The 24,105-nt window shown below is 42.1% G+C and overlaps 2 protein-coding genes across 3 annotated transcripts; both read right to left on the bottom strand.

The window, feature by feature from the left end:
• Positions 1-4,654: 4,654 nt before the first annotated feature.
• elmod3 (ELMO/CED-12 domain containing 3) lies at positions 4,655-17,623 on the bottom strand. Of its 2 annotated transcripts, none has more exons than XM_030061001.1 (14): positions 17,505-17,623; positions 15,115-15,964; positions 14,205-14,276; positions 14,005-14,079; positions 13,846-13,915; positions 13,426-13,488; positions 13,217-13,305; positions 11,747-11,870; positions 11,488-11,610; positions 10,766-10,896; positions 10,499-10,575; positions 9,224-9,351; positions 8,279-8,356; positions 4,655-4,951 (listed from the first exon to the last, which is right to left on the bottom strand). In XM_030061001.1, the coding sequence occupies exons 2-14, from the start codon at positions 15,148-15,150 to the stop codon at positions 4,752-4,754; spliced, it is 1,266 nt and encodes a 421-aa protein (XP_029916861.1). In that variant the 5' UTR covers positions 15,151-15,964; positions 17,505-17,623; the 3' UTR covers positions 4,655-4,751. The 2 variants fall into 2 exon arrangements, with proteins under 2 accessions (XP_029916861.1, XP_029916859.1); XM_030060999.1 differs by having other exon boundaries at positions 8,219-8,356.
• Positions 17,624-19,343: 1,720 nt separating this feature from the next.
• On the bottom strand, positions 19,344-22,080 carry star (steroidogenic acute regulatory protein). Its single transcript, XM_030061002.1, has 7 exons — positions 21,859-22,080; positions 21,415-21,522; positions 20,990-21,120; positions 20,622-20,780; positions 20,264-20,448; positions 19,953-20,046; positions 19,344-19,832 (listed from the first exon to the last, which is right to left on the bottom strand). The coding sequence occupies exons 1-7, from the start codon at positions 21,920-21,922 to the stop codon at positions 19,713-19,715; spliced, it is 861 nt and encodes a 286-aa protein (XP_029916862.1). The 5' UTR covers positions 21,923-22,080; the 3' UTR covers positions 19,344-19,712.
• Between the last annotated feature and the right edge of the window lie 2,025 nt (positions 22,081-24,105).

Below are 24,105 nucleotides of genomic sequence, written 5' to 3' on the forward strand. Positions count from 1 at the left end.
ATGGAAGAATGCACACGCTAGATGGGAGAATAGTTTGAACAGATGACAGAATTATAACCTTTTTACGTTTGGTGTTCTCTTTGCTTTGCCTCCTTTTTGCCCCCCTCATCCTCCTCTTTCTGCTATTTGGAGTGTGTCACACATTACAAATAGTACAAATATATTTCACTGCTGCTGATAAGTCTCGTGAAGATGTTTTTCCAGTTTAGTCTGACCCTGACCATGCAGAGCTGTTTATTCACCAAAAGTAATGTGATAAATTCATTGTGGGTTGTTTATGTGTTTGGAAAGTGTCATATTTTTTAGTTCATTTGCCCTGAAATGCATCACAGTTTTCCCAAAACCAGGTGCAGATGTCCAGTTTGGACAGAAATGATAAAATTCTGACTAAATCATCAAATTATTCAGAAATATCAAAAAGTGCTTTCATCACATTTTGAACTCTAAAAAGGTCTAAAGCACCAAATCACAAACAAGTAATTTTGTACCAAAAAAGAAAAAAGGAGGAAAGAAAGAGACAGATAAGCAGGTATGGCAACTAACTTGTCAGCAGCTACACACAGAGTCAAAGGACACCCCACCTTTGGAAAAACTGCAATACTACTACTACTTCTACTACTACTACTACTACTACTAATAATAATAATAATACTTATTAATTAATTAATTAATTAATTAATTAATTATCATTATTATTATTCTTATTCTTATAAGCGGGGATGCCTTACTACATCCCTTTTGACTGAATGACCTGAGAGGTTAATCAGGTCTTCTGAATCTGATGAGGTTATTTACATTTTTGTGTTATGCCATGCTATGCCTTGGTTTGTCCAAGGGGTGTGAAAAGTTAGCTACCGTTTCCTTGGCCTGTTTCCACCAAATTTGGTGGAAATCTGAGCATCCAGTTATGTCAGTTATGCCACTTGGTGGCAACAAATGGATGGACTGATGCATGCCAATTCATTGCGTGGGGGGACAATAATGATATTAAGGAAGAAGAAATGTTTAGTCTGAGGTGCAAAGTCATTCCATAATGTGTTATTCTGAGGAAAGAGTGCACTCTGCCAGGCATCATGTTACACAGCTAATGCAGACATTAGTAAAAAAGCCAGTGATCCCAGGGCTCAGCTCTTCTCCCAGCCTCGTTGAAAAACCATTTTATGTCCATCAACACCTGCACTCCTCTTGGAAGTTTATTGCCCAGAAATGCTTGATGTCACAATAAAGCTGGGAAATGACAACACCATGCAGTCAAGTGAAGATTCACTTACCAAGCTTGCTCACCTGCCAGGATACAAGAATGATGTTTTTGAATTGGTTTCAGACTGAGCTCCAACACAGACGAGAATTTTGTGTATTTCACTGCTGCAAGAATGTCTGGAGACGTCGGCATGACTTTCTGTGAATCAGCCCGTGATTAATTGTAAATAATGTTAATGCATGCAGGGAAATGAGTCAAAACACATACACACACGCACACGCATGCACACATGCACACGCGCATGCGCGCGCGCGCACACATACACACACACACACACACATGCTAAAGTAATTCATCCCATACTATCTCAGCCTCTGAGGACAGCAGAATGGAATTACGCAAATACTAACAAATTAGGCTTCCAAAAGATAAATGGGTCAAGGAGGATTTGATTTTAACAGGAGTCTTGCGGCATGCATTGTACCTATGGGGACTCTGATAATAGCTGCAAAGAATGTTGTAGATAATTCAGAATACAGTAAGGTCAAGCAGAAAGGCCATCCCAGCTGGCAAGGTTACAGAGAGTACACAGGGGAGTGAGCTGGAAAATGCTTTCTGTGTTTTTTTTACCCAAACTACTTTACAGTACAGAGCAAAATCTGTACTTGTAACTCTGTTTGATAGAATGGGGAACATAAATAAGCAGTCACTGTCACCAGCTGAACCTCTTTCCCACCATGCATTCAGTCATAAAAACACCTATAGTATAGCTGATGGAAGTTGAATGTATGCCCTGCAAGAACAGGAAACAGCGTGAAGCCACATATCCAAATGCTGCCTGAAATTAAAGGAATGATATGTGAAATGTAATGTGTATATATAGTGACGGATTATGGTATATGATATGGTTTCTAAAGTGTTTGAGATGTGTTTGTGATAAAGGGTTATATAACTAAACTTGACAGGAAGAAAATAAATGATTTTGCCCAAACTTTATTACTAAACCATAATTTCCTTTGAAATTTGAATGGCAGCAGTCAATACAAGAGAGTGGGTGTCATATTTGGTTATGGACAATATCTCATTTTGATACCACGCTATCAAGTCTGCTATACTTGTTGATTTCTTGCAATTACTACTAATCTTGGGAGGAAAGGATGTCCATTTCCTTAGGAGTTCTATCTTTGTCTAAATAGTGAGGGGGTGTGTTTTAGACCCAGAGGATTGTGAGTCATTACATTACACACCAGCACACCAGCAGTGCGATGACACACTCAAGCATATGTGTGCGTACACATTTATAGGAAAAAAATACAGATCCAGGATGTTGATTCCTTGTGTTCATCTTGAGTTGGATAATAACTCCTGCTCACCCGTGTCACTCCCACACTTATGCGGCTGCTGTGAGTTGCTTCAAGCCGTCTATCATACTGAGAAGTGCTGACTTTCTTCCAACTGTCTCAATCGTCTCTGTCCTCCATTCACAGATGGAGTCTGCTGTTTATGCTGCTAGCAAATGCAGGAAAGACTGCATGGATGGGAGTAAGATGGGCAATGACTTTGTGGACGAAGCAGAGGCAGAGCAGCCTCATACTGACTGAGATATGGCAACTGTTCAGGAACTCAGAGCGAAACCAAAGCAACCTCCAGACTTGGATTTCCATGGAACTGATGTCAATTGTATTATTGTCTTTAAAAGTCCTTAGGTCATGTCAGCCTGAGCAGAGCACTGCTCCCTTGTGCACAGCCTTGAGCTGAGCGTCAGCATCTAATGGGCAGGAAACAATGACATCAGAGAGAGAGAGAGAGAGAGAGAGAGAGAGAGAGAGAGAGAGAGAGAGAGAGAGAGAGAAAGAGAGAGTGGGGGGAGGGAAGGCATCGTGAGTAAGAGTGAGAGCAAAACGCTCTATTCCAGCAGGCTCACTAGGTACAAATGGAAACAGATTTAGAAAACCTCCATCCTGCTTCTCTTCCCATTCATTCTCACCAGGCACCCTGAATCTTAAACGCTCTTTCAGGATATTAGGCATGCAGCTGAAGTCTGGACTTTGGAAAATAAATTCTTCAAGAGCTCTCTAAGATCTTGGTTATATTAGAAAGGACTGCACGTGTTTACCCTTTTCTCTCCACTGGAACACTGTGCACATTGCAAAACCCTAACACAACTAGTCCAGACAAGCAGGCAAAGTAATAGAAGATATGAAAAATAGCTCATGGAACCGATTAGTGATAGAGGTTGGATAAAATATTTTTTCCATCCTTTGTGCGCTGTGATTCAGCAGGTCCACCACAGCCCAGTCATCTGGCACCGTGGGACTGGAGCCATGAGTCTGATTAAGCACAGATGTAGAGGCACACAGCACCAAGACTGCTTTGGAGGCATCTCAACTTGATTCTCCAGGGACTAAAATCCCTCTTTTCTCTGATAGCTTGAGGAAGAATCCTACCACCACCACTAGCTGCCAATACCTACCAACATGTTGTACTGGAGTGAAACGGTATTAAGGAAATGGAATGAGAGTGCGCTCGCTCAAATTTATGGATGAGAGCGCTGCAGCGGCTTTTAAATAATTTATTTCCTTTATGAAAGATGAAGCGCAGACACTGTGGCTGAGGGTGTCTGCAACGGTGTCTGCATAGTAGGCCGATATTAGCGCTCCACCCTAATAGTGCTGCGCCCACACAACTTGTGAAGTTCATTGGAAACCAAAAAAATTCACAGGGAGATTAAGTAGAGCTGTGTTAGTACATAATGCCACGAGTGCTGCTCTAAAGGCTGTATAGTTTTCTACTGGAGCAAAACCAAATCTATCTGTTTATTTAAAGATACTTGATCCAGGCATTTCCAAACAGTTTAAAGTCAGCTGCATTATGTAAAACAGCCTAAGCTTCTGCCTGTGCTTAGACAGATAAAATTTTTACTGACTGTGTGCGCATCAAGGAATTTAGGATCCCAAGTCATAATGCAGACCATGCTGAACGTGGCGCCTACACTATGTGCATGCTCACAACCATTTTCCATAGGGGCCCATTCCTATTCAGGGATACAGGGGGCTGTCTAACCCAGCATGCACTAGGCAGACAGCAGGGAAACACCCTGAACACACACACACACACACAGCCAGACATGCACATATTTGGAGTCATCATTTAATGTAAACTCCATGTCTTTGGCCTGTGAGAGGAAAACGGAGCACACAGAGAAGACCCAGGCAGAGATTCAAACCCAGGACCTTCCTGTAGTGAGGTGACAGTGCTACCCTATGAGGCACCATGCTGCCTGCATGCCTTTGACCATTTTTGCTGAGGAATTATTAAAGTGTGCACTCTAGTGGTTGCATTACAAAGCTACCACAACTCACTGCAGTACAGGAAGACTTTTGTCATACTGTAAATGAGTCACTGTAAGAGTAAGTCACACAGGATTCAGTGATTTTGCATACAAAGTAGACATACTTTTTAAATGGCATTTATTTAGCTTTCTCCATACAATACATTTAATGTACAACAGCAAATATTCTGAAATAACTCTCATTATAAAATAGGGCTTCTACAATCGAGGTACAGTCATAAAATGCTCTGAGGGACAAGACAACAGCAACAGTAAAACACCTTCATATAAAGCGCAGGATATTGAGAGAAGTGATTGTATTTGCCGAGCTACTGTAGGGAGCAGAACTTCAGACCACTCCTCTGAGAGCATCCAACATCCTGCATGGACCCGTTTTTCTCTTGGTTCTGGTTTCACAACTGAAGAGAATCCAAACAATGATCAACGCATAAGAATATGGTCTGTTACAACTGGTGAAAATATAACTTTTGGTAATATGAGTGAATAAATCAGGCCGTGTTTTTGCATACTGAATATATACCAAGGTCAAAGCGTATACAGTATTATGACTGCTAATCAAGACGTAATACAGTAGACTATATTCTTACAATCATATATTGAACAAGTCTTTTTTTGTCTGTTTGTGACTGTAGCTGTAGCTGTAAAGACTGGGTGGTTTTGAGTGTTTTCCTGACATCAAACACTTAAACACAGCAAAAGTATACTGTACTATCACTGAAGCCACAAGAAAACCAGCTTATATCAACATGGTAAACATCAGCCAATTATAGAGATTGTTCCAAAGGATATTTGTATTACCTGCAAATGTGAACTGGAGCTTCTGTGGGCCTCTAATAGTGTCTATAAATGTGATTTTAATAGAATACACGTAACATTGACCAGCTTGTGTGTTAGTTTGCTATTATGTAGTGCTTCAGGTGTTGAATATACATTATATAACTTTCAATTTGTATGAGAGAAGGCCCAGGTACAATGAAACATTAAAAAGATACAGTCCGAATAGAATACAACTGAGAAGCCGTAGGTTGTTTCGAACAAACATCAGGAGAGAGAAAGGAGAGATTTGTCTTAAGTCTTGAGGTAAGCAATGTGTTTCAGTATAATGCCCTACTGACAATCATACAGTTACAATCATTAAATCTCTATATACAAACTTCCTGATTCACACACACTGTACTGCTCCTCGGATAAAAATTTGAATAAAACTAAATGTGAGATCACATCCATGATGCAATTCAGGGTGGGGGGTGTCGGGGTTCTGACTTCATGAAGCCTGTCTTACAAGGTGGGTAGTAATGAGCAATATGGCTATAGTAGATGGCCTGTTTTCTCCTCTTGCAAACAGCATACATACTATCGACATTCTACAACAGTGCAAATTTCGCTGATCCACCAAAACACTTGGCAAAATTAAAATCAGTTCACTCTTGAAAAGTGGGTAAATTTGGAGAAGAGAGATGGCACTAAATATTATTTCTTTGTGGGTGTTGATATTGTAAAATTGCGAGCCTGTATATTTATATACATCCATTAGACCTGTGTGGTTTGTAATAGGTTTACAAATGAACTCTTTTAGGGGTACTGCTTCACATGAATGGATGAAGTACGCTGTGGCACGGTGGCTCAAATCAAAGAAAAAAGGAAGTGAGGACCAACCAGCACTCTACCCGTCACGGCTCTGCTGGATCTAGGCACCGGTTTGGCTGTTACCTTCTGAGAAGACAAGGTCGAGTTCAGTAACCTGTGAAGCCTGTCCCATGTCTCTCCAAATCATGTGTTCAGCAGTTGCACCGCCTAAATGTGACTACTGAAGGAAGCTTTAATGCAAGTATGAAATGAATGTGCTATAGTAGTAACAGTTTGCGCACTCACTGACACTACAGACTGTAACTGAGACGTGACATCAACAAGCTTTACGAAGAGGAGGCGGCTATAGGATGCTACAGTACTAGTGCTACCTGAACATGCTACAGATTGAGACTACAGTGATGGGAGACGGTTTCACGTCGGCACAAAGCAGGAACCAGCTTTGCTGAGAAGTTCTGCCACCTGAGGCCACAGAGCCGCTGAAGCCACATCTGTCCAGAACTAACACTCAGGTTTTAAAACAAGCAAACAAAAAGGATGTGTTGTTTGTTTTAGGATTTTCCCTCAGATGTTTCGATGTACCACTTTAAAATGAAAAAAAAGTACCTTCTTTGCAGCGTGATGGAGCAAGTACTTAGTAAAGCTGGCTTATTGTGTGCGGAGGAAAACACCCCATCTGTAGTCAGTTCCTGCCATACGACACACACAAACACACGTTCTCGACACATACATCCGCTTGCACACGCGCACAAACCCTGAAGTTAGGAACGATTTCTATCGTCACACAGCACTATCGTTTTGATTATCATTAAGTGAGAGCTGGGATTGCATACTGTACCATACATCTCCTAGGAGAGGCACCCTTCATCAATATCAGCTCATTCATTTCACCACACTCTCTCTCGCTCTCTCTCTCTCTCTCACACACACACACACACACCTGCACACTGTAATTAACTTTTTAATTGGTCAAAAAAATTACAATCACATGCTCTGTAACGGAATGTATAGAAAGCTCATACCAGAACTTTGACTTTAGCCGGGACCAAGCCAAGCACACAGACTCTGTTTTGAAATATCTACTTGGCTCCAACTGCGAAAGGTCGAAGAAATGTTCACAAAGTCAGAGGATATTTAGATGTTCAGGTGGAGTGTGAGAAATCCCTCTCACCCTCACCAAGCCATCAGTTTGTTAACAAAGTTCTGAAGTGCTTTTATACATAACTATGCAGTTATGACAACTGTCCCTTTGGAAAGGACTAAAATAGTTTTTTTTTTTTTAAATATTTAAAATATATCCCCCAATATAAAGAGGGAGCTCTGGACCTAGTCTATCGGACCCCCAGGGAACAGCCCACAGACACCATGAACGCACCAGAAAACAAGTTACCGGAGCCAACACACACCTGGCTGAACCCCCACACATTTTGGGACTCGGTACACTCTTGTGGATCACATGTGACATGCACACTTCATTAACACTCTAACAGAGAATGCAAAGTAACTAGAGCTGTTGAAGCCAGTTGCCTTCTAAACCTACTGAGTAATATTTTTTGAGAACAGCATCGTCAACTGGGAAATCCTAGGGACACACATGTACACGTCATGGCCTTCTAGGCAGGTAGAGTTATGACCACAGGAATTTGGCAGCTATTGATTTGGCTACTAAATCCACAGAAAAGTGCAAACATTCACTTTCTTATTGTTTTGTGACATCTTGTATTTCTGGCCTGCATCCGTTCTTTGTATGTAACTGTTCTCTGAAAATAAACAAAACATATTCACAAACATGTTCACGCACACACATGCACGCAAGCACGCACGCACGCACACACACACACACACACACACACACACGTGTTCACACACACACACACACACACACACACACACACACACACACACACACACACACACACACACACACACACACACACACACACACACACACACACTCTGTCTAGCTTAGATGAGTCTGGCCTCTCCCTCCAAGTCTGGCGGTAGATCACACACTCCTGTGAAGTGCATCTCCTTTCCTTTGCTTCCCTGTCCTGTCCCGGCTCTGACCCCTCGCTCACCCAGGCTGGGAGAGGGCTGTTGGGCCTGGGGGTCGGGGGAGGCCCCCCGGGGTACCCCACCTGATCGCCTCTCTTTCAGGAAGACCTCTAGTCGACGCAGCATCTGCTTGGGGTTCTTTTTGGCAAACAGCTCCACTTCTGTAGGGTTAGAAACACAAGTTAACAGCGGGATCACACTTCATCTGTAATGCAGAGACCAACACACACACACACACACACACACACACACACACACACACACACACACACACACACACACACACACACACACACACACACACATACTCTCTGTGGCTCAATAACCTGGCTGACATGGTGACTCAGTGTGGGAAATAGAGCCTGGAAAGCCCCTTTTGATCTGTGTGGCCAAACCCAAGATAATGAAGTGATGCTGTCATAGAGTTTATGATATATAATATAATCTCAGCTCAAATCATGACCCTTGTCACAAAATTATCTAAAAGGTTCTGCAGAACTGACACAGTGGTCATATCCAAACACAGTGCTGTACTGCACGTAGCCGCCTTTTTCTCAAGCCATAAAGGGAGAGGTTTACTGAGTGACTTGTGGGCGTAATAAATGCTCAAGAGGGTTTAAGTTATTTTTGAAGTGCCAGCCAATTACTGTACTCCAGCTGTTTTGGCTTGAATACTGTGTTTAAGTTGTCAGCAAAGGGGTGTACTCGCATAAGCCAGGGTGACTCAAATCTTACATGTGGTTCCCTATTGTCATTTTAAAAGAATACGTTTTTACTGCAACTCTGATTCAAAGATAACAGTATTTGTTTCAGTTTATTCATAAATTCAACAAATGCAACACCATTCAAAACAATGCATCTGTGACTGAATGTGGCAGTAACAGATCCTCTCACTGGCACTGAACTTCCATCAGAGGGCGATGGATTCAATGCGTGAAGTGCGATTCTCGCCTAATGCTATTGGTAGGAAGCCTAGGGCAAGACTGCAAAGTGACCTGTTAGCAACATAATAAGATATTGTATTTTACCTTTGAGAACAAAGCCAGAGTCAGAAATGGTCTTCTGCTGGGTCTTCCACAGCTGGTACAGGTGCAGATACGTGGCAACGTAGAATTCGTTCAACACGCCAACCACCTGCTGACGACGATTACACTCCCTGGTAAAACCAGAGACAGAGGGGAGTGTGGTTGGTGTGAAGAAGTACACAGAGAAAATATTAGTTTTGTGATCAAAACTAAATGGGAAAAAAGATTCCAATGTGTTGTGTATAAAAAGACTGCACAAGAAAAAAACTTCATTGTATTCACACACACAGCAAATACTACACAACAACATCTCAGTTTGTTATTAATGTTTCTTGTTTGTTGAAATGTCTAAAATATTGAAATACATGCTTGTATGCTGTATTGGAATTCATCTCACAATTGCGATAAGCAGCAAACGATTGAAAGATGATAATTTGTCAACATTGTGCAGCTGTGGAAGGTAATATATATATACACTACTCACAAAAAGTTAGGGATATTCGGCTTTCGGGTGAAATTTCAGGATGAACCTAAAATGCATTATAACCTTTCCAGGTGAACTTAATGTGACCTTCTGTAAACTTTTGAATGCACATGTTCAACTGTTCAATGTTTCAGTACTTTTTGCACAAGTTGCTGTTCTCTAACAAGGAGTTTAACGGCAAAATTCACATCAGGTGTTTGATGCTCCAGTTCATCGAGGTCGTATCATTAGGGAATGGCTGCTGGAGACTGGGGTACCTCAGATGGAGTGGCCTGCACTTTCTCCAGACCTGAATCCCATAGAAAACCTATGGGATCAGCTGAGTCGCCGTGTAGAGGCTCGGAGCTCTGTATCCCAGAACCTCAATGTCCTGAGGGCCGCCCTTCAAGAAGAGTGGGATGCCATGCCTCAGCAGACAATAAGTCGACTTGTGAACAGCATGAGACGTCGTTGTCAAGCTGTAATTGATGCTCAAGGGCACATGACAAGTTATTGACACTGACATTTTTTGTTGTGGTATATCCACCACTGTTGTTGGCTTTTGTTTCAAGAAACTGTTTGAGATGAGGAAATCACCAGTGTATGCTTCTACTTAAATGCCCTACTTTCATGATATAATATCACTGTAGCGTGAACATTTTCCATTTTCCATAAATTTCACCCAAAAGCCAAATATCCCTAACTTTTTGTTGAGTAGTGTATATATTGTGTGACATGGGCACATGGTCAGCAGGCAATAAACACATTGTGAGGATTGGGCTGACTGAACAACAAGATGATGACTAATGACTCACTTGGACAAGGCTTCTTCTCTGAGTACTTGCAGAGCAATTCGGGTCATGTTGATTGACATCACGCTGAATGGAAAGTTCTGGAACAAATGAATACATGTATAAAAACTTAGGTTTGAAAGAAGCAGGCGAAGCATAACTACAACTGTGAGGAGATCCAATCTTGAAAAATGTTGATTTGTGGTTAACAAGTGAGCAGCATAACACACTTTTGTGTCCTAAGCATTTTCACATTATGTGTTTGAGTGCCTTTATATGAACTGGTGATACCTGTGTAGGGTGCTGTGATAACTTGTAGATGTCTCTAGCCAATGGTAGAGTCTCTGGGTCCATCACAAAATAGAGAGTGTGCATAAGTCCCAGGAACCCGGTACCACGCAGATCAGTCGCTGGGTCTGTACCTACAGAAAACACACACACACACACACACACACACACACACACACAGTCCATGGTGATTCACTATTTTCCATGAGCACTGCCAAGAATTTCTAAGGTTGCAGATGCCCTGTGGAGAGCAGTGACTTCTTCATATTGTGCTTAGAGCAGGAATAGTAAGATGACATCACTCTACCAAACATTGGCAGACACATTTCATTAGTTTTATATCCTCATTTTTTAAATTTAGAAAACGGGTGCCACACTCATATTAGGTAGTGGGCCGCATTCATTCAAATGAGCCCTCACAGAATTATTTTTTGCTAACGTCAATATGACCCGAGTTGACACATGGATATTTTAGGCTTCTTTCTGATTCATTATATTGAAATAAATCAATTTGGAGCCTTCTAATCAATGAGAAATTACATGTTGGTACATGAAATTAACACATAGTACAAAATTATATAAAGCAGAAGAGAGAAATGCAACAAACATGCAGCATACAGGTTTGCCATTTACCTCCCAGAAAGAAGGTAGGTACAGTTTAATATGAGCTGACTGAAGCCATGGCCATTGCATTTATAAAAAGGAGGTGTGTGAAGATGTCTGACCCTGAAAGCCAATGTTTTCCCAGTGTGTCCCGTAGCGGGGACAGTCCAGCCTGCTGCCGATCAGCCTCTTATAGATGGTCTGGAGGACACGCATGTGGACTGTCTGGCTGTTGTCTAGAGTGCCTGTGGGAACCACAAACATACACACACACACACACATACAGATGCAAAAAAGAAAATCAGTGATTTGTTAGAAGTGCTCTTGAGTGTTACACCTGGTAGACAATTACACAAATAGACTGAGCAAGCACACACTCACACTGTGCAATGGCGAAGACTAGATCCCTCTCTTCCAGAAGTTCTCGGTGCAGGCGTGGTGGTCCAAAGAGGAAGTGTGTGATAGCGGCCAGGCCTGTCCTGCGAATGGTTGGCTGGATGTTCTTCTGCAGAGCAGGATAGGACGAGGGGTAATGAATGTAATAATAAAACAGAAGTCGAAATGTCATTCCCATCTCATGTATTTTTTGTGTTACTCTGTAGAGAGTGCATATGTGAGTGCTAGTGGGGATAATTTAAGTTCTGGGACGCAGGTTCACACTGTTCTAGGATGAGTAACGGTGAGGTGGAGATCACACTGGCGAGCAGTAAAGAAAAAGGCAGCAGAAAAATTTCCCATTGTTTGCTATGGTTTGAAAGCGGCATTCCTGAGCTTATAGGAGTTGCCCAACAGAGCTGAGAACAGCAAGTTGGTTCAGTGAAGCTTCAGCTTGAACTTGGGTCAACTTGACGCTGAAACAATATGCTTGTCAATAGCTATGTTTACATGCGCAAAACTTCTCCAATCCGATCTAAACCTTGGTTGATCGGAAATTCCAAATCCACTGTTTACATGTACACTAAATAAAATGATCCGATCATGACGTGCGTATACATGCACCAAGCGTTTGATCAGAATAAATCATTTGGGCATGCGCGGAGTTGTCTAATTTTCTGGAAATAGTAGTAGAAGAAGAAGCTGTACTTCCGCCTGTGTTGTAAACAAACGCCGCGTTGTCTGCACGTCCTCAGCTCGTTCACTCTTTGTGCCTCTCACATTTTATTTTCCTCCCCTCTGGCACAGTGTCTGTTTATGTAGGTTTTTTTTTTTTTTTTTTAACATGGACCTTTTGGACCGTTTGCTGCTTGCTGAAAAACGACCGGCTGCCGCAAAGGCGGAAATGCATCACGCTGACGTAACACACATGCGCAGTGGAGATAATTTTACCCCAACCAGGAGGACAGGATCCGAATGGATGTGTACATGGACGCCGTTCGGAATAATGATCGGCATAAACCACCTCTCTCTTTCGGAATGAAATTTCTTTCCGAATGGACCGGATTATGGATTATTTGTGTCCATGTAAACATAGCTATAGTCACTTCGACATGACCTGACTGATCAAAATTGTCAGAATCTAACAAAGGCAGGACTTATAACCTATGAGCAACACCTAGAGAGGCAGCTCAAGTTAAAGAGGCACTTGTTACCTAGTAACCAAATAAAGCAACACGCAGCACCTGTTGAAACTGTCTGTCCAAGCATAGTGCTACACTTTGCTGCTTACACTTTCATTACTGCTGTGTGATCTCTGCGTTGCAGTTTAAGAATTGGCCCTGACAGAGCAACAGAGCCAAATGATGCATTTTCACCATATTTCCATTGTTCTGTCATTGTTTCTGCTGTGTAAGGCCACCGCATATGAAGGCAACACTAGATGCAGATCTTTAAACACATGTAGCATGTTCTTACCAGCAAGTCCCCAAGGTCTGTGGTCTGGAAGTACTGCAGGGCTTCATTGAAGGAGATGAGCGGGGTTGGGTTTGAGTCCTCCGGGAGAGCTGGGGGATATGCGACATTGGTTATTTCCAGCCAGGTAGGTACAGTACGAAGTTCAACTGATACACTACATTAAAAAAAAATACCACCTAAAAGAGACAAAAATAGGGGCTGTATCTCACCAGGTTGGACGTTCTCCAGAGCTTCCCACTCCTCTCTGGCCTTCTCCAACTCTGAATCCTCCTCTGAAGAGAACAAACACAAAGGTAAGATAAGGAAGACAAACTAATTCATCAAACACTCTCACACACTCACAAAGCTCACCAGCTACAATGCACACAGGGGATGAGAATTTACTCAGCCAAGAGGCCATGGTGCAACGTTCCACTCTCACTCAGTTCATCCTCAGTCTTAAAGCCTTCCCATCCAATGTATCTGCATCACACAAGATGGCACAGGGACCCTCGGCTTCCTCTTAGCCAGCAACCTACACTCCTGAGGGAGGTTTTACCTGCTAGGGCTAACTGGTATCTAGGATACACCAATATATTCCTAAGGGAAGAGAGTGAGAGAAAGAGAGGGAGTGTGTGTATGTGTGTTACCTGCAGGATTAGGCTTGTCCCCTCCAGCTGCCAGGGTCTGCAGAAGACCATTCTGCTTCAGTGTTGAAATCTGCACAATTACCACACAAGGGGTTACACTTGTATGCAACAAAGACCCTGTGGGCTGCAAGTGAGATACAGAAAATGAAAAAGACTCACTGGCAGGGATCTGAGTGGTGCACCACCATTGGTGTGATCTTTGACATTATGACCGATAATCACTCCATTCATGACCTGAGTAGAAAGTCCATAGATACAGAGTCACTACAGATAGAAGGCTGGCTTGGAAAAAGACAACTGGAATGGATTAAAGAAAGAAAACTAATGGTATATTTAAAATGACTGTTAGCTGTACTCACAGGCTTGTGGTTGGAGTGGCCATTGGTGATCTCCTCTAATGGTTTACATTCACGGGACAAACCATTCAGGCCCTAAGAAGAGAGCAGCAACACATAGCAGATGCTTCGGACATGTGCACAATGTAAGGATGGTGCATTGCTCTAAGAAAGGTGATGGTTGGTCACTGCATGGCTCATTAACCCGTGCTGGTTTGGGGTTTTAGTGTCCTTGAAAGCTAATACTAACTTGTACAAAGGATGCAGTACAACAAATTAACTGATATCTGGGACAGATCTAGGAAGTTGCATTCACTTAACTTCTTCTCCTGTGCTGTCACCAAACTTCCTGTTTACACAGTGTGTGTTGGGTGAGTTAGGGATGCACTTCCTTTCAGATAGTTATTCTCGACTTATCATCTTTACATTCTCTGTAGCAGGAGACTGATCCATTGTCTGATCATATTCAAAAGAGGGAACATACAAGGATAGAGGCCAGGGAGCAAGGGGTAATGTTATAACTAGAAACCAAGCAGGGGATAAGGGAAATGCCTGTCAGCTGGCACCATGGCAACATGCCAAGCAAGCCAGACAAGAGATTACTGCTAAAGCAGAGGGAGGGCATTGTTTACGTTCAGCTCCAAGTTAAACAACTGTGGCACAACTGCTAAAACACATAGGCTCCTAATTGTTTGACATGAAACAATAGTCCATACAGGGATGTGACATTTAGCCAAGGACTGAACAGGTGTAATCAATACGACAACAGTGTCCGGTACATTAGTGCCTGCTTTCATTTTGTTGGCCAACACAGAAGGTGTCTGCTACAGCTACTGTTCTGTATCTCATTATGCCAAGCTGCTGTAAACCCAAACACCAGACTCAGACTAAATCATTGAAAACTTGGAGGCCGCCTAAGGTGAAAGAATATTACCTCAGTGTGTGGTGTGACACCAGTGTCTTCTTCCATTGCATATGTGTGTGTTACTTGGCAAGCGTGTTCCTAATCCCGCCCTCTAAAGGCTTTTGAGGTCATGGACCGCGGTGGGCTGCAGAGCTGATACGAGGACCGCCATAGTTTCCTGTAGTGTACCTTTTGTAATGACTGCAAATATCTGTGCTCCTTTTCTTCATACACAGAGAGTTCACTGTCCAAAGTCACCAGGTTTTTTCACTAATTTGTGATACTGGCAATGGGTATTAGCCAAGTCATGAACATAGTATTCTTCAAGCACAGCCTCTTTTTCCCTGGGTAAAAGCAGTATGGTCCAGGATTTTCAGGCATTGAGTGTATGATCCTGATGGCAGCCTGGTTTTACCGGTTACTCCAAAGGAACAGCCTTCTGCATCGGAGTGTGTGCACTGGGTGGAATGTGCAGGTATCAGCTGATCGGAAGATATGACTATCTGTCAATATATGTGTTTCCTGGAAACCTCCCTCCTTCCTCTCCTCCACAGATCTGCTGGGCCAGTAGGTTTTCTCATCAGCCCCATCAGAGGTGCACTGAAGCTGAATAATGACATTGCCTGTCAGGGCTGGGCTCTCCCTGTCCAAGATACTTCATTACTTTGGCACTTAAGAGGAATCCAAGGAGCACCTACAGAGGTGGTGTTGTAGTTCAGTATACTTGCACCACAACTGTGTTAGGTCTTCAGCCTCACATGAAACAGCACACATCTGATGCAAAAACTGTCCTTGCCCGGGAAGATATGGGTCATGGATAGGGTTCCTGTATGGCCAAAGTCCTCAGCAGCAGCTGTCATATGTCCAAATGATCTGAAAACTAAAAGCAGAAAACAACTGCACAAAATTTTTCCACACCATAACTTGACTGTTAATTTTATTTTCATTAGAAACATTTTGAGGCAATATAACATCACCCAGATGCAATATTACCTATGACATAGGTGGTTCACAATTTGCATATAATAAATGTAGACTAGAGTAGGAATAAAATCCACATTTATGTTGAAATTGTCACCGCAATTATCCATCTACTGTAATTTAATGTTGCATTATTGCAAAATGTTGCCCCCTGTATTACAGCAGTGTCTTAAACCTCCTGTTACCTTCAAATTCCTAACATTTTTTATCAGTTGGTGTCAATTTGACCCCAGTAATTTAAACCTCCAGAAATAATAATAATAATAATAATAATAATAATGATAAAATATACTGTAAATGTATGTTTTGTTGACCAAAACAGCCCTTTAAATGAAAAATAACACCCCCACTCAACCCCTATTATAGATAATGCATACATTATATACTATACATATTATTATACATATATTATGTACTATGTTTTTTGCTCCCAAATGTCACATGAGTTATCAGTGGTTCTTCCACTACTGCAGGTGTGGTTATGTTGAGTGAGGGCCCCAAAGCAGAGGAAAGTTTTTTTTTTTTTTTTTTTTAAAGATGTATAAATGTAGAATATAGTTCCTTAGTGTCATCCAAAACAACTACAACAAATGTGTGTAAAATGTTCATATTTCCTATGTTTTATACAGCTGAAAAAGCCTGGGCTCAAACAGAGCCCAAGACGTGTGCAGGACATTGAAAACATATCATCATGTTAATTTCATGTTTGTCCAGCTGTCCTCATTAAAAGTCAGTTAATGAAAGTCATGAAACTTGACGCAAAAAAAAAAAAAAAAAAATGCTGAATAATGATATTCATGTATTTAGAGCCGTTAAACACTGAACGGAGTCAAACTGACCTCAAAGATAATAGGAGGTTTAAAATTTGGATGGGTAAAATTATCGCACATTATGGCTGAGTGAAAAAAAATGCTTATGTGAACAGTCAAAACCATTCAATGACAGAAAACGCAGCGGGGTTTTGACAGCTGAGCGTCAGCCAGTGTACCCGCCTTAGCAGGCAGCTAGCGTTAACTGTTAGCAGGCTGGCACACAGCCACCGAGCTCCTGACGCTCAGCGACACAGTAACGGCGTTAGCCACACAGCTAGCTAGCAACACAACACGTACTAACACCTAGCTGCTGCTCCGTCTCAAATTTTGCATGCAGGCCGGTCAAAATTTAGCGTAAACAGTCAAACGATTCGCGTCGTGGATGTAAGTGCGATTCACAAGTTCAGAAGTAAAGCAATAAAAGCCAGTTGTGAGGCTAACTAACGGGCTAGCAGTAGCACTGTATATCGGGGATGGGATCTGCTCTGCCGACAGCACTAACACGGATACACCCCGGCGTCACAACATGCTTTGTGTACAAGGTACATTAAAATGCTACAAACAAAATATACTGCGTGCAGCCGGCCGTCCAAACATATTATGCAAAATGAATCATTTTGAAACTACCTCAGTTTTTGATTCTTTCTCCCTCCAATCTCAGCTTCCCTTCCCCCGTCCAGTGGCCACGGCAATCTCAAGTGCATCTTGGGAATTGTGGTTTCCTGCCCAGGCTCTAAGTTCATTACGTCATTGCAATCTCTCTCTCTCTCTCTCTCTCTCTCTCTCTCTCTCTCTCTCTCTCTCTCTCTCTCTCTCTCTCTCTCTCTCTCTCTCTCTCTCAGATATTGATATTATCTGCTAATTTCTCTCTCTCAAATCATTCATAAGCATGGAACAGGAAATGCCAGCCCTCCCTCAGAAACCCTTGACAGTGTGTGTGTGAGAGTGGATGAGCCACAGTGATGAACTGGGGGAAAAGTACAAACATTTTCCTGCAACCCTCCCTGAATTGATAATATACAGGCAATTATCTGAGCCAGGCTGTCACAGTGTCAAGGATTCAATATTACTGCCAGATTAGTGCTTTTGTCCTCCTGGTCCTATTGCTCATTTTATCTGTATTTGATCATTTTCTTCTTTCCTACCTCGACCCTTTTTGTACTATATTAGAGAAATATTGAGGGGGGAAAAACTATTTGAGTGGCTAAGAGTCTATTCACATCTGCTTGTGCTCACATTTGAGGGATTTCAAGCAGATGTCAATTATTACCCTCTGGAACATTCTTTCAAGTAACAATAATCTTTTTGCGCAACACAAGCCAGCCCTCTGAACTACATTTTCAGAGTGAGCTGGAATCATGCAAAACCAAACCAGACATTTGTTATGTGTTTGAATTCTCAGAGAGGGCCAAAGGAGGAAGTTTAAAAAAAAAAAAAAAAAAAAAAAAAAAGCCCATAGGTCACATTCACAGGTCACATTGAGACAGAAAATGGGGAATGTTTTAATTTCACTATTATTTTATTGACTAGAAGACAGCCCAATGAGGGAATGTATAAGAAATGACTATTCTCTTCATAGGTTTCACACTCTTCACTGTTAATCTGCCAATCTACAGTGCAGACAGTTATGGAATAACTCAATTTTAGCAGATGGGAATTAAATAAAGATTGAGAACCACTGTCTTAGTATGACTTACATAATTCTGAAGTTCTGCTGGTGAAGATCTTTCTTTTTTTTTCCTGGTAACCAGCTCAATTACAACAGAATGTGAGGCCTCTGCTCCTCAATTAAATAAACCCTTGCTCCTGACATCCACACTATCCAAGAAAATGAACGGTTACAAAACATTTTGGACCAATTAAATTTCTACATAATAGGAAAATGTTACACAACTGACAATAGGAGGGCAGACTTCCTGTTTGGGATGAAATCCACTCTTAGTTAATGTTTGGGAATGTGTTGCTGGCTCACACCACAGCGCTTGCTGCTGGGCTTCTCTCACATCTGAATGGCCAAACACCTGCTCGCGCTGGCAAACTGTCAGCCTCAAAGCCATCAAGGAATAGCAAGACATTTTTATGAGCTCAACATTTCATGGTTTAAAAATGACCCTTTGAATTCCCCATACTCTTCTCTGTTGAAGTGGAATATTTATGCAGAAGGGGTTTCAAGATGAGTGTAGATGGATAACCTGAGTCTTCTCAGTTAGTTATGACCACTGCAAGTTTTTTTTAAATTTTTTTTATGATGTATTCAGTTAAGTTTGCATGCATCAAGAAAAAAGGATAGAGGAATCATCTTAACCGCGTTTTCTGCTTTTCCTCTAGTGAAATAAATGCATAAAAGACCATAAATACAAATGAGTTTGCAATCATTTATTCATTTATTAACTTCTTGACAGCCATGCTTACACAATGTAATGCAAGGGCATTGTTACAATAAATAACATTGAAATAAAAGTGCAATTTCACTGTGAAGGGAGGGGAAATTACTAAGAGTGTTATCACAAAGAAACAATGGGCCATATATCACAGGCTTTACTGCTTATACAGGCTCGATTCATCTGCAAAGGTGGAGTGGACTAATGAGGGAACCTTTGGCATTTGAAACTGTGTCATGTATCAAATATAAAACGATGCAATGCACGTGTGCTCAGATATTTCTAAGACGGTCCTAAGATCTCAGACAAGCATTATCTTCATGTGATCCTCTTAATCTCCCCAGGGTTTTCTCATCTTTTTGTGGCTGTTTGCAGTTTTATCAGACTTGGACTGGACAGGTTTGATCTTGCCACTGTTGTGCACATGCAGCCAAGCCTCTAGAAGCATGTTGTGTCAGCAGGCGTGAACCATCTCCAGAGAAACATTATTAGCCATCCTTTGCCTGAGGTGGTTGGCAAAGTCCACCTGTGTCTGAGAGAGCACTTTGTTTATAATCGTCTTTGGGATCCAGCCCTGCATGAGACAGAGAATGACAATGACTGATTGGCCCACACACTCAGTAGTTGGATGGATTTCAATACAATTTGGTGAGGTTATTTTGACAAAGAAGGTGTTGAGACGTTAGTTAGATACCTTAAGATCTATACTTAGTAACCAGGTGAACTTGGTCTTATTTGGATCCTCAGCAGATGGCCTCATAACTATACAAGTAGGGCCATTCTCCGCTCTGGAAACAAATCCATAATCAGTGAAAAGCATCCATTCTGGTTATGTCATGTAGGTCTGATTCATCCATCCATCCATGAATCTTACTGAAACATTGTGATTGCTGTGCATTCACACCACTCCAAGTTCATACACTCTACATAAATGTATATTACTGCACAACAAGACTAGCGAGTCCCCCTTATCTGTTATTTTGTTTGACTATGTGTCTGACGCACCTGATCACACCCCTCTGTTCGGGCATTTTGGGATGCTGAGTGGACATTCCAGCCAGGAAGCAGGTGGACCCTCTGCGTTTGGCGCAGCGGACGCTGACAAAGTCCCGTGGTCCCACCACATTGCCAGGTGTCTCTGCCGATTCCTCGTGGGTGACCATAGTGCCCTCGCCAATCTTTTGAAGAATCTGGAGGATCCCGTTTTGAATCAGTATGAAGGTATTACAGCAATGTCTTAGATTTCTTATATTATTACATATCTTGAAATGTTGTTACACTGAACTAAAATACCAGAATCCAAAAAAGTCTTCCTAGGAAAATGATCCCTCTTCAGATGCCAGTGGCTGATGTTGCCCCTCACCTTAACTTGTTTGACATTAGGGTTCCACTCCCCCATTTGCTCCATGTTGCCCACCAGCTCCCCATACAGATTGTCGGGATGCTGCTCAAGCATTACCTCCAGCTTGAACACCTTCCCAATGTCAGGCAACACCTTACTCAAGACTTTGTCACCGTTTGCCTGAGGGGGTGTAAAAAAAAAGGCACTGGAAGCATTTGCTTTTTAAAAAAAATGTTTTTTTTTAACAGTACATCAGGTGAAACAACACTATTTATTGCCACTGGAATTGTAACATCTGGATCATGAGATTCCTACCTGCAGCAAGTCAAATTTTGGGACCTTTGCTTTCTTTCGTCAAACATTATTCTGTTGTTTGTCTTAATACTCACAGCTACAGTCTCAGTGGTCCAGCCGTCCTGCTCACTGAGGATGCTGATAGCCTTCTGCAGTGCATCCTCACCTTGCCTCACATAGGACATCTCCTCCTCACTGTACCCTTCCTCCTCTTCAATCCGTGAGCCTGTGAAGAGGCTGATAATTACCATCCACAAACATGTTTGTGTCCTAGGATAAATATCTCTCATAGGCAAAGGAGAGACACTGACAAGATGTCAGCTTGTCTATTCACTGCAGAAAAGACCATGCTCTCTAGCCTAAAATCTCTTACATTATGCAGTTTCAACAATCATTTCAAATCATTTCAATCAATCAAAAGATGTAGATAACTCTATGACAGCAATATTTGTGTCTATTTGGTATTACATTGAACCACAGGACAGTCTTTCAGTCTGTTTAAGGGAGAGTAATGACTCACTGAGAAGGGAGCTTCGTCGTCGGACCTGGCTGATCCAGTTGCTGGGGCCTGGACCTGCCAGTCTGTTGAGCTCTTGGTGAATGGCCACCATGGCATTCTTCCTCAAACCTACAAGATGGAGGAAATCAGCACACATTTGCTACAAACTTAAATCCAGTAATGATAATACATTTACCAAGACTGGCCAAGGTACCACACATTTGTAAAGCATGTGTACTTGCTGACATACATTGCTTTCTTTTGTTTTTTTAACATTCACTCATAGCTTTACATTTGTGCATCTGGCATATAAGACTTTTTATGTTCCCACTCATTTTTGAAATGTCTGGATTCAATGAGTTTAGTGAAGAAATATATGTTTTTGAACATAAAGCAAACAATAAGAAAACTCGGTCGCATCAAATGTACTGAACACAGGCCCAAGGTCTGGTTTCTCTCACTCACCTGTCATGTTCCTCATGTGCCGGTAGGAGATGCCAGCACATAGTTTGAAGGTTGCAGGCAACATTTTCTGTCAGAGACGTTTCTGCAGCTGTGAAATATAAAATTGTAAAAATTGTAAAGTGCCAAATGAGTGGAATTCTAAGATAGAAAATATGTCAGAGATTTAAACTTCTTTTTATGAAGAAATAGAAGTACAAGTACAACTGAGAGTGCTATGAAGAGGGACTCAGATATCTGGCTGTAAAAGTTTGAGTGTGGCTCTATATATAAGGGTGCTACCCACAAGGCCGCAGTGCTATCACCACGTAGATAAACACACACACATCACCTCACTGCCCGTGTTGGCCATGTTGCCAAGGTTTCCTTGCGGACACGACGAGCATGTCTCGGGCTCTCACAAACACTGTGTCAGATAACGTCCAGTGCCCAGGCTCGCTGCAGTACACACACACACACGTACACATGCACATACACACCCCCGCATGCTGCAATAAGTCCCATACCAGTGTGTATGGGGAGAATAGCCTCTCTCCAATGATGAGAGCATGTCAGACAAACGGAAGTGTGTCATTGAGAGTGCCAGGAGGAGAGGGCAGAGGGAGAGACCCTCCGAGTGACTCATGCATCCCTTCACGGTCCAATACAGTCCAAACACTCTTTGGAATGTAAGCAATCGCACTAACACACGAGGACAAACTATTCCATTCATTTCAGCTTGTTTCTTTCCTCATAATTGATATCTCTGTCTGATCTCAATGTCTGACCTCCAAATAAATCTGCACTGTCATCATCAGTGGTTGGAAAACACCAAGCATGAATAATGGATGCAGAAACTGGGTTACTGTGACTATAAGCAAAAAATAAAAACATAAATAACCCTGAGCTGGTTACAGTTATTGCTTTAGTGGTAAGATTTGATAAAGGCTCATGTCTTAGGTGGATAACTGACATGCTGACTATTCAAGCACTTTACAATGAGGGAGCAGGTAGGGGTTCAATGTCCCATTCAAGGACATATGACTGTTGATGGGCACACGGGATGTTGTGGAGGTCAAACCTGTGACCTTTCAGCAACAGGATGGCTTGTCAAACTGCCAGACCACACTGCCACACAAATAACATCACAGTTTTATTTTGTTATGTTACATACCGCGGTGACTGCTGTGTTTTCATGGTCTAGCAAAAGATAGGCCGGAGTTTAAGAAGAGTTTAAAACCAGCCTGTTGGGTTTTCCATAACCACCGGCAGTATCAACCACGTCACAATGCCACAATGCCAACGTCTGGACTTTGGTTTCAAGATTTTCACAATATTATTTTGGATCTGTCGAACGTTCATGTCAGTGGGACTGAATCACACTTTGGAAATTTTCCCAAGCTCTTAGCTGCGGCTGGGTTGCTTAATCATTGAATGATACACAATGACCCTGTTAATAGCATGTTTTGTCAAGCAGCTCACATGTTTTGACAACCTCGGTCACTGGTTCCAACCAAAACCGAAATTATCTAATGGCAATATTGCCTCATTGAGTTGCACGTCAAACATACACTAACTGCGCCATGTCAACAGTGCTCATGGAACAGAAAGCTGTCAAGATAGAGGAAACTGTCTGAATAATCAGTGGGAATGGCCGGTGAAAAAAGAGAACAGATTAATAAATCCTGAAGAGAGATTGAAGCCACCTTAACCTGCAACCTCACGTCCTTCTGGCTTGATGGCAGGATTCTGATTTGATGGCCACCCTGGCCTTCTCCAGGGTAAGCTCTCTCGTTTAAAATGGGAACACACAGGCCTAGTACTATGTGACCCACTACTGAAACACAGTGGACAAACCACATACATTCACTTCTCTTGTACTGTAAAACCGTTTTTTGAGACAATTAATCAGGACCCAAAGTGGGTCATGGGCCTGTTTCTGATGGGCAAAAGCAGCAATATACCTCAGGCAGACTAAGTTTCTTAAACTTGTCTCCTGGGATACAAAGATTTAAGAATGCCCCTTTTCAAAGTTTTGTCTCTGAAAAGTAGTCTTTTTCTGCCCCACTGCCAGCGCTACTCGGTCCTTCCATCCGTCCATTCAGCACTTCGTTACAAGGCAGCATATTCTGAAATTCTGGTAACTTCATGACCTCTCCTCTACTGCCACCATCAGGTGCAATTTTGACTTGTACACAATATCTCCTTCGCCATGAAAAATGATGAGCACATTCATGCTCCTCAGTAGATGAACCCTCACAAGTTTGGTGC

The sequence above is a fragment of the Myripristis murdjan genome, chromosome 9, assembly GCF_902150065.1.
Source record: "Myripristis murdjan chromosome 9, fMyrMur1.1, whole genome shotgun sequence".
NCBI lineage: Eukaryota > Metazoa > Chordata > Actinopteri > Holocentriformes > Holocentridae > Myripristis > Myripristis murdjan.

What these genes read in the sequence shown, in the direction of transcription:
- star (XM_030061002.1), bottom strand. Translation starts at nt 21,922, where the DNA reads ATGTTGCCTGCAACCTTCAAACTATGTGCTGGCATCTCCTACCGGCAC. An exon ending in ACGACGAAGCTCCCTTCTCA is followed by an intron (nt 21,121 to 21,414) that starts GTGAGTCATTAC and finishes GCCTCTTCACAG; the next exon opens with GCTCACGGATTGAAGAGGAG. An exon ending in GAACAGAGGGGTGTGATCAG is followed by an intron (nt 20,047 to 20,263) that starts GTGCGTCAGACA and finishes ATTTGTTTCCAG; the next exon opens with AGCGGAGAATGGCCCTACTT.
- elmod3 (XM_030060999.1), bottom strand. Translation starts at nt 15,150, where the DNA reads ATGGAAGAAGACACTGGTGTCACACCACACACTGAG. An exon ending in TATCACAGCACCCTACACAG is followed by an intron (nt 10,576 to 10,765) that starts GTATCACCAGTT and finishes CATTTGTTCCAG; the next exon opens with AACTTTCCATTCAGCGTGAT. An exon ending in CTCTGGCTTTGTTCTCAAAG is followed by an intron (nt 8,357 to 9,223) that starts GTAAAATACAAT and finishes CTAACCCTACAG; the next exon opens with AAGTGGAGCTGTTTGCCAAA.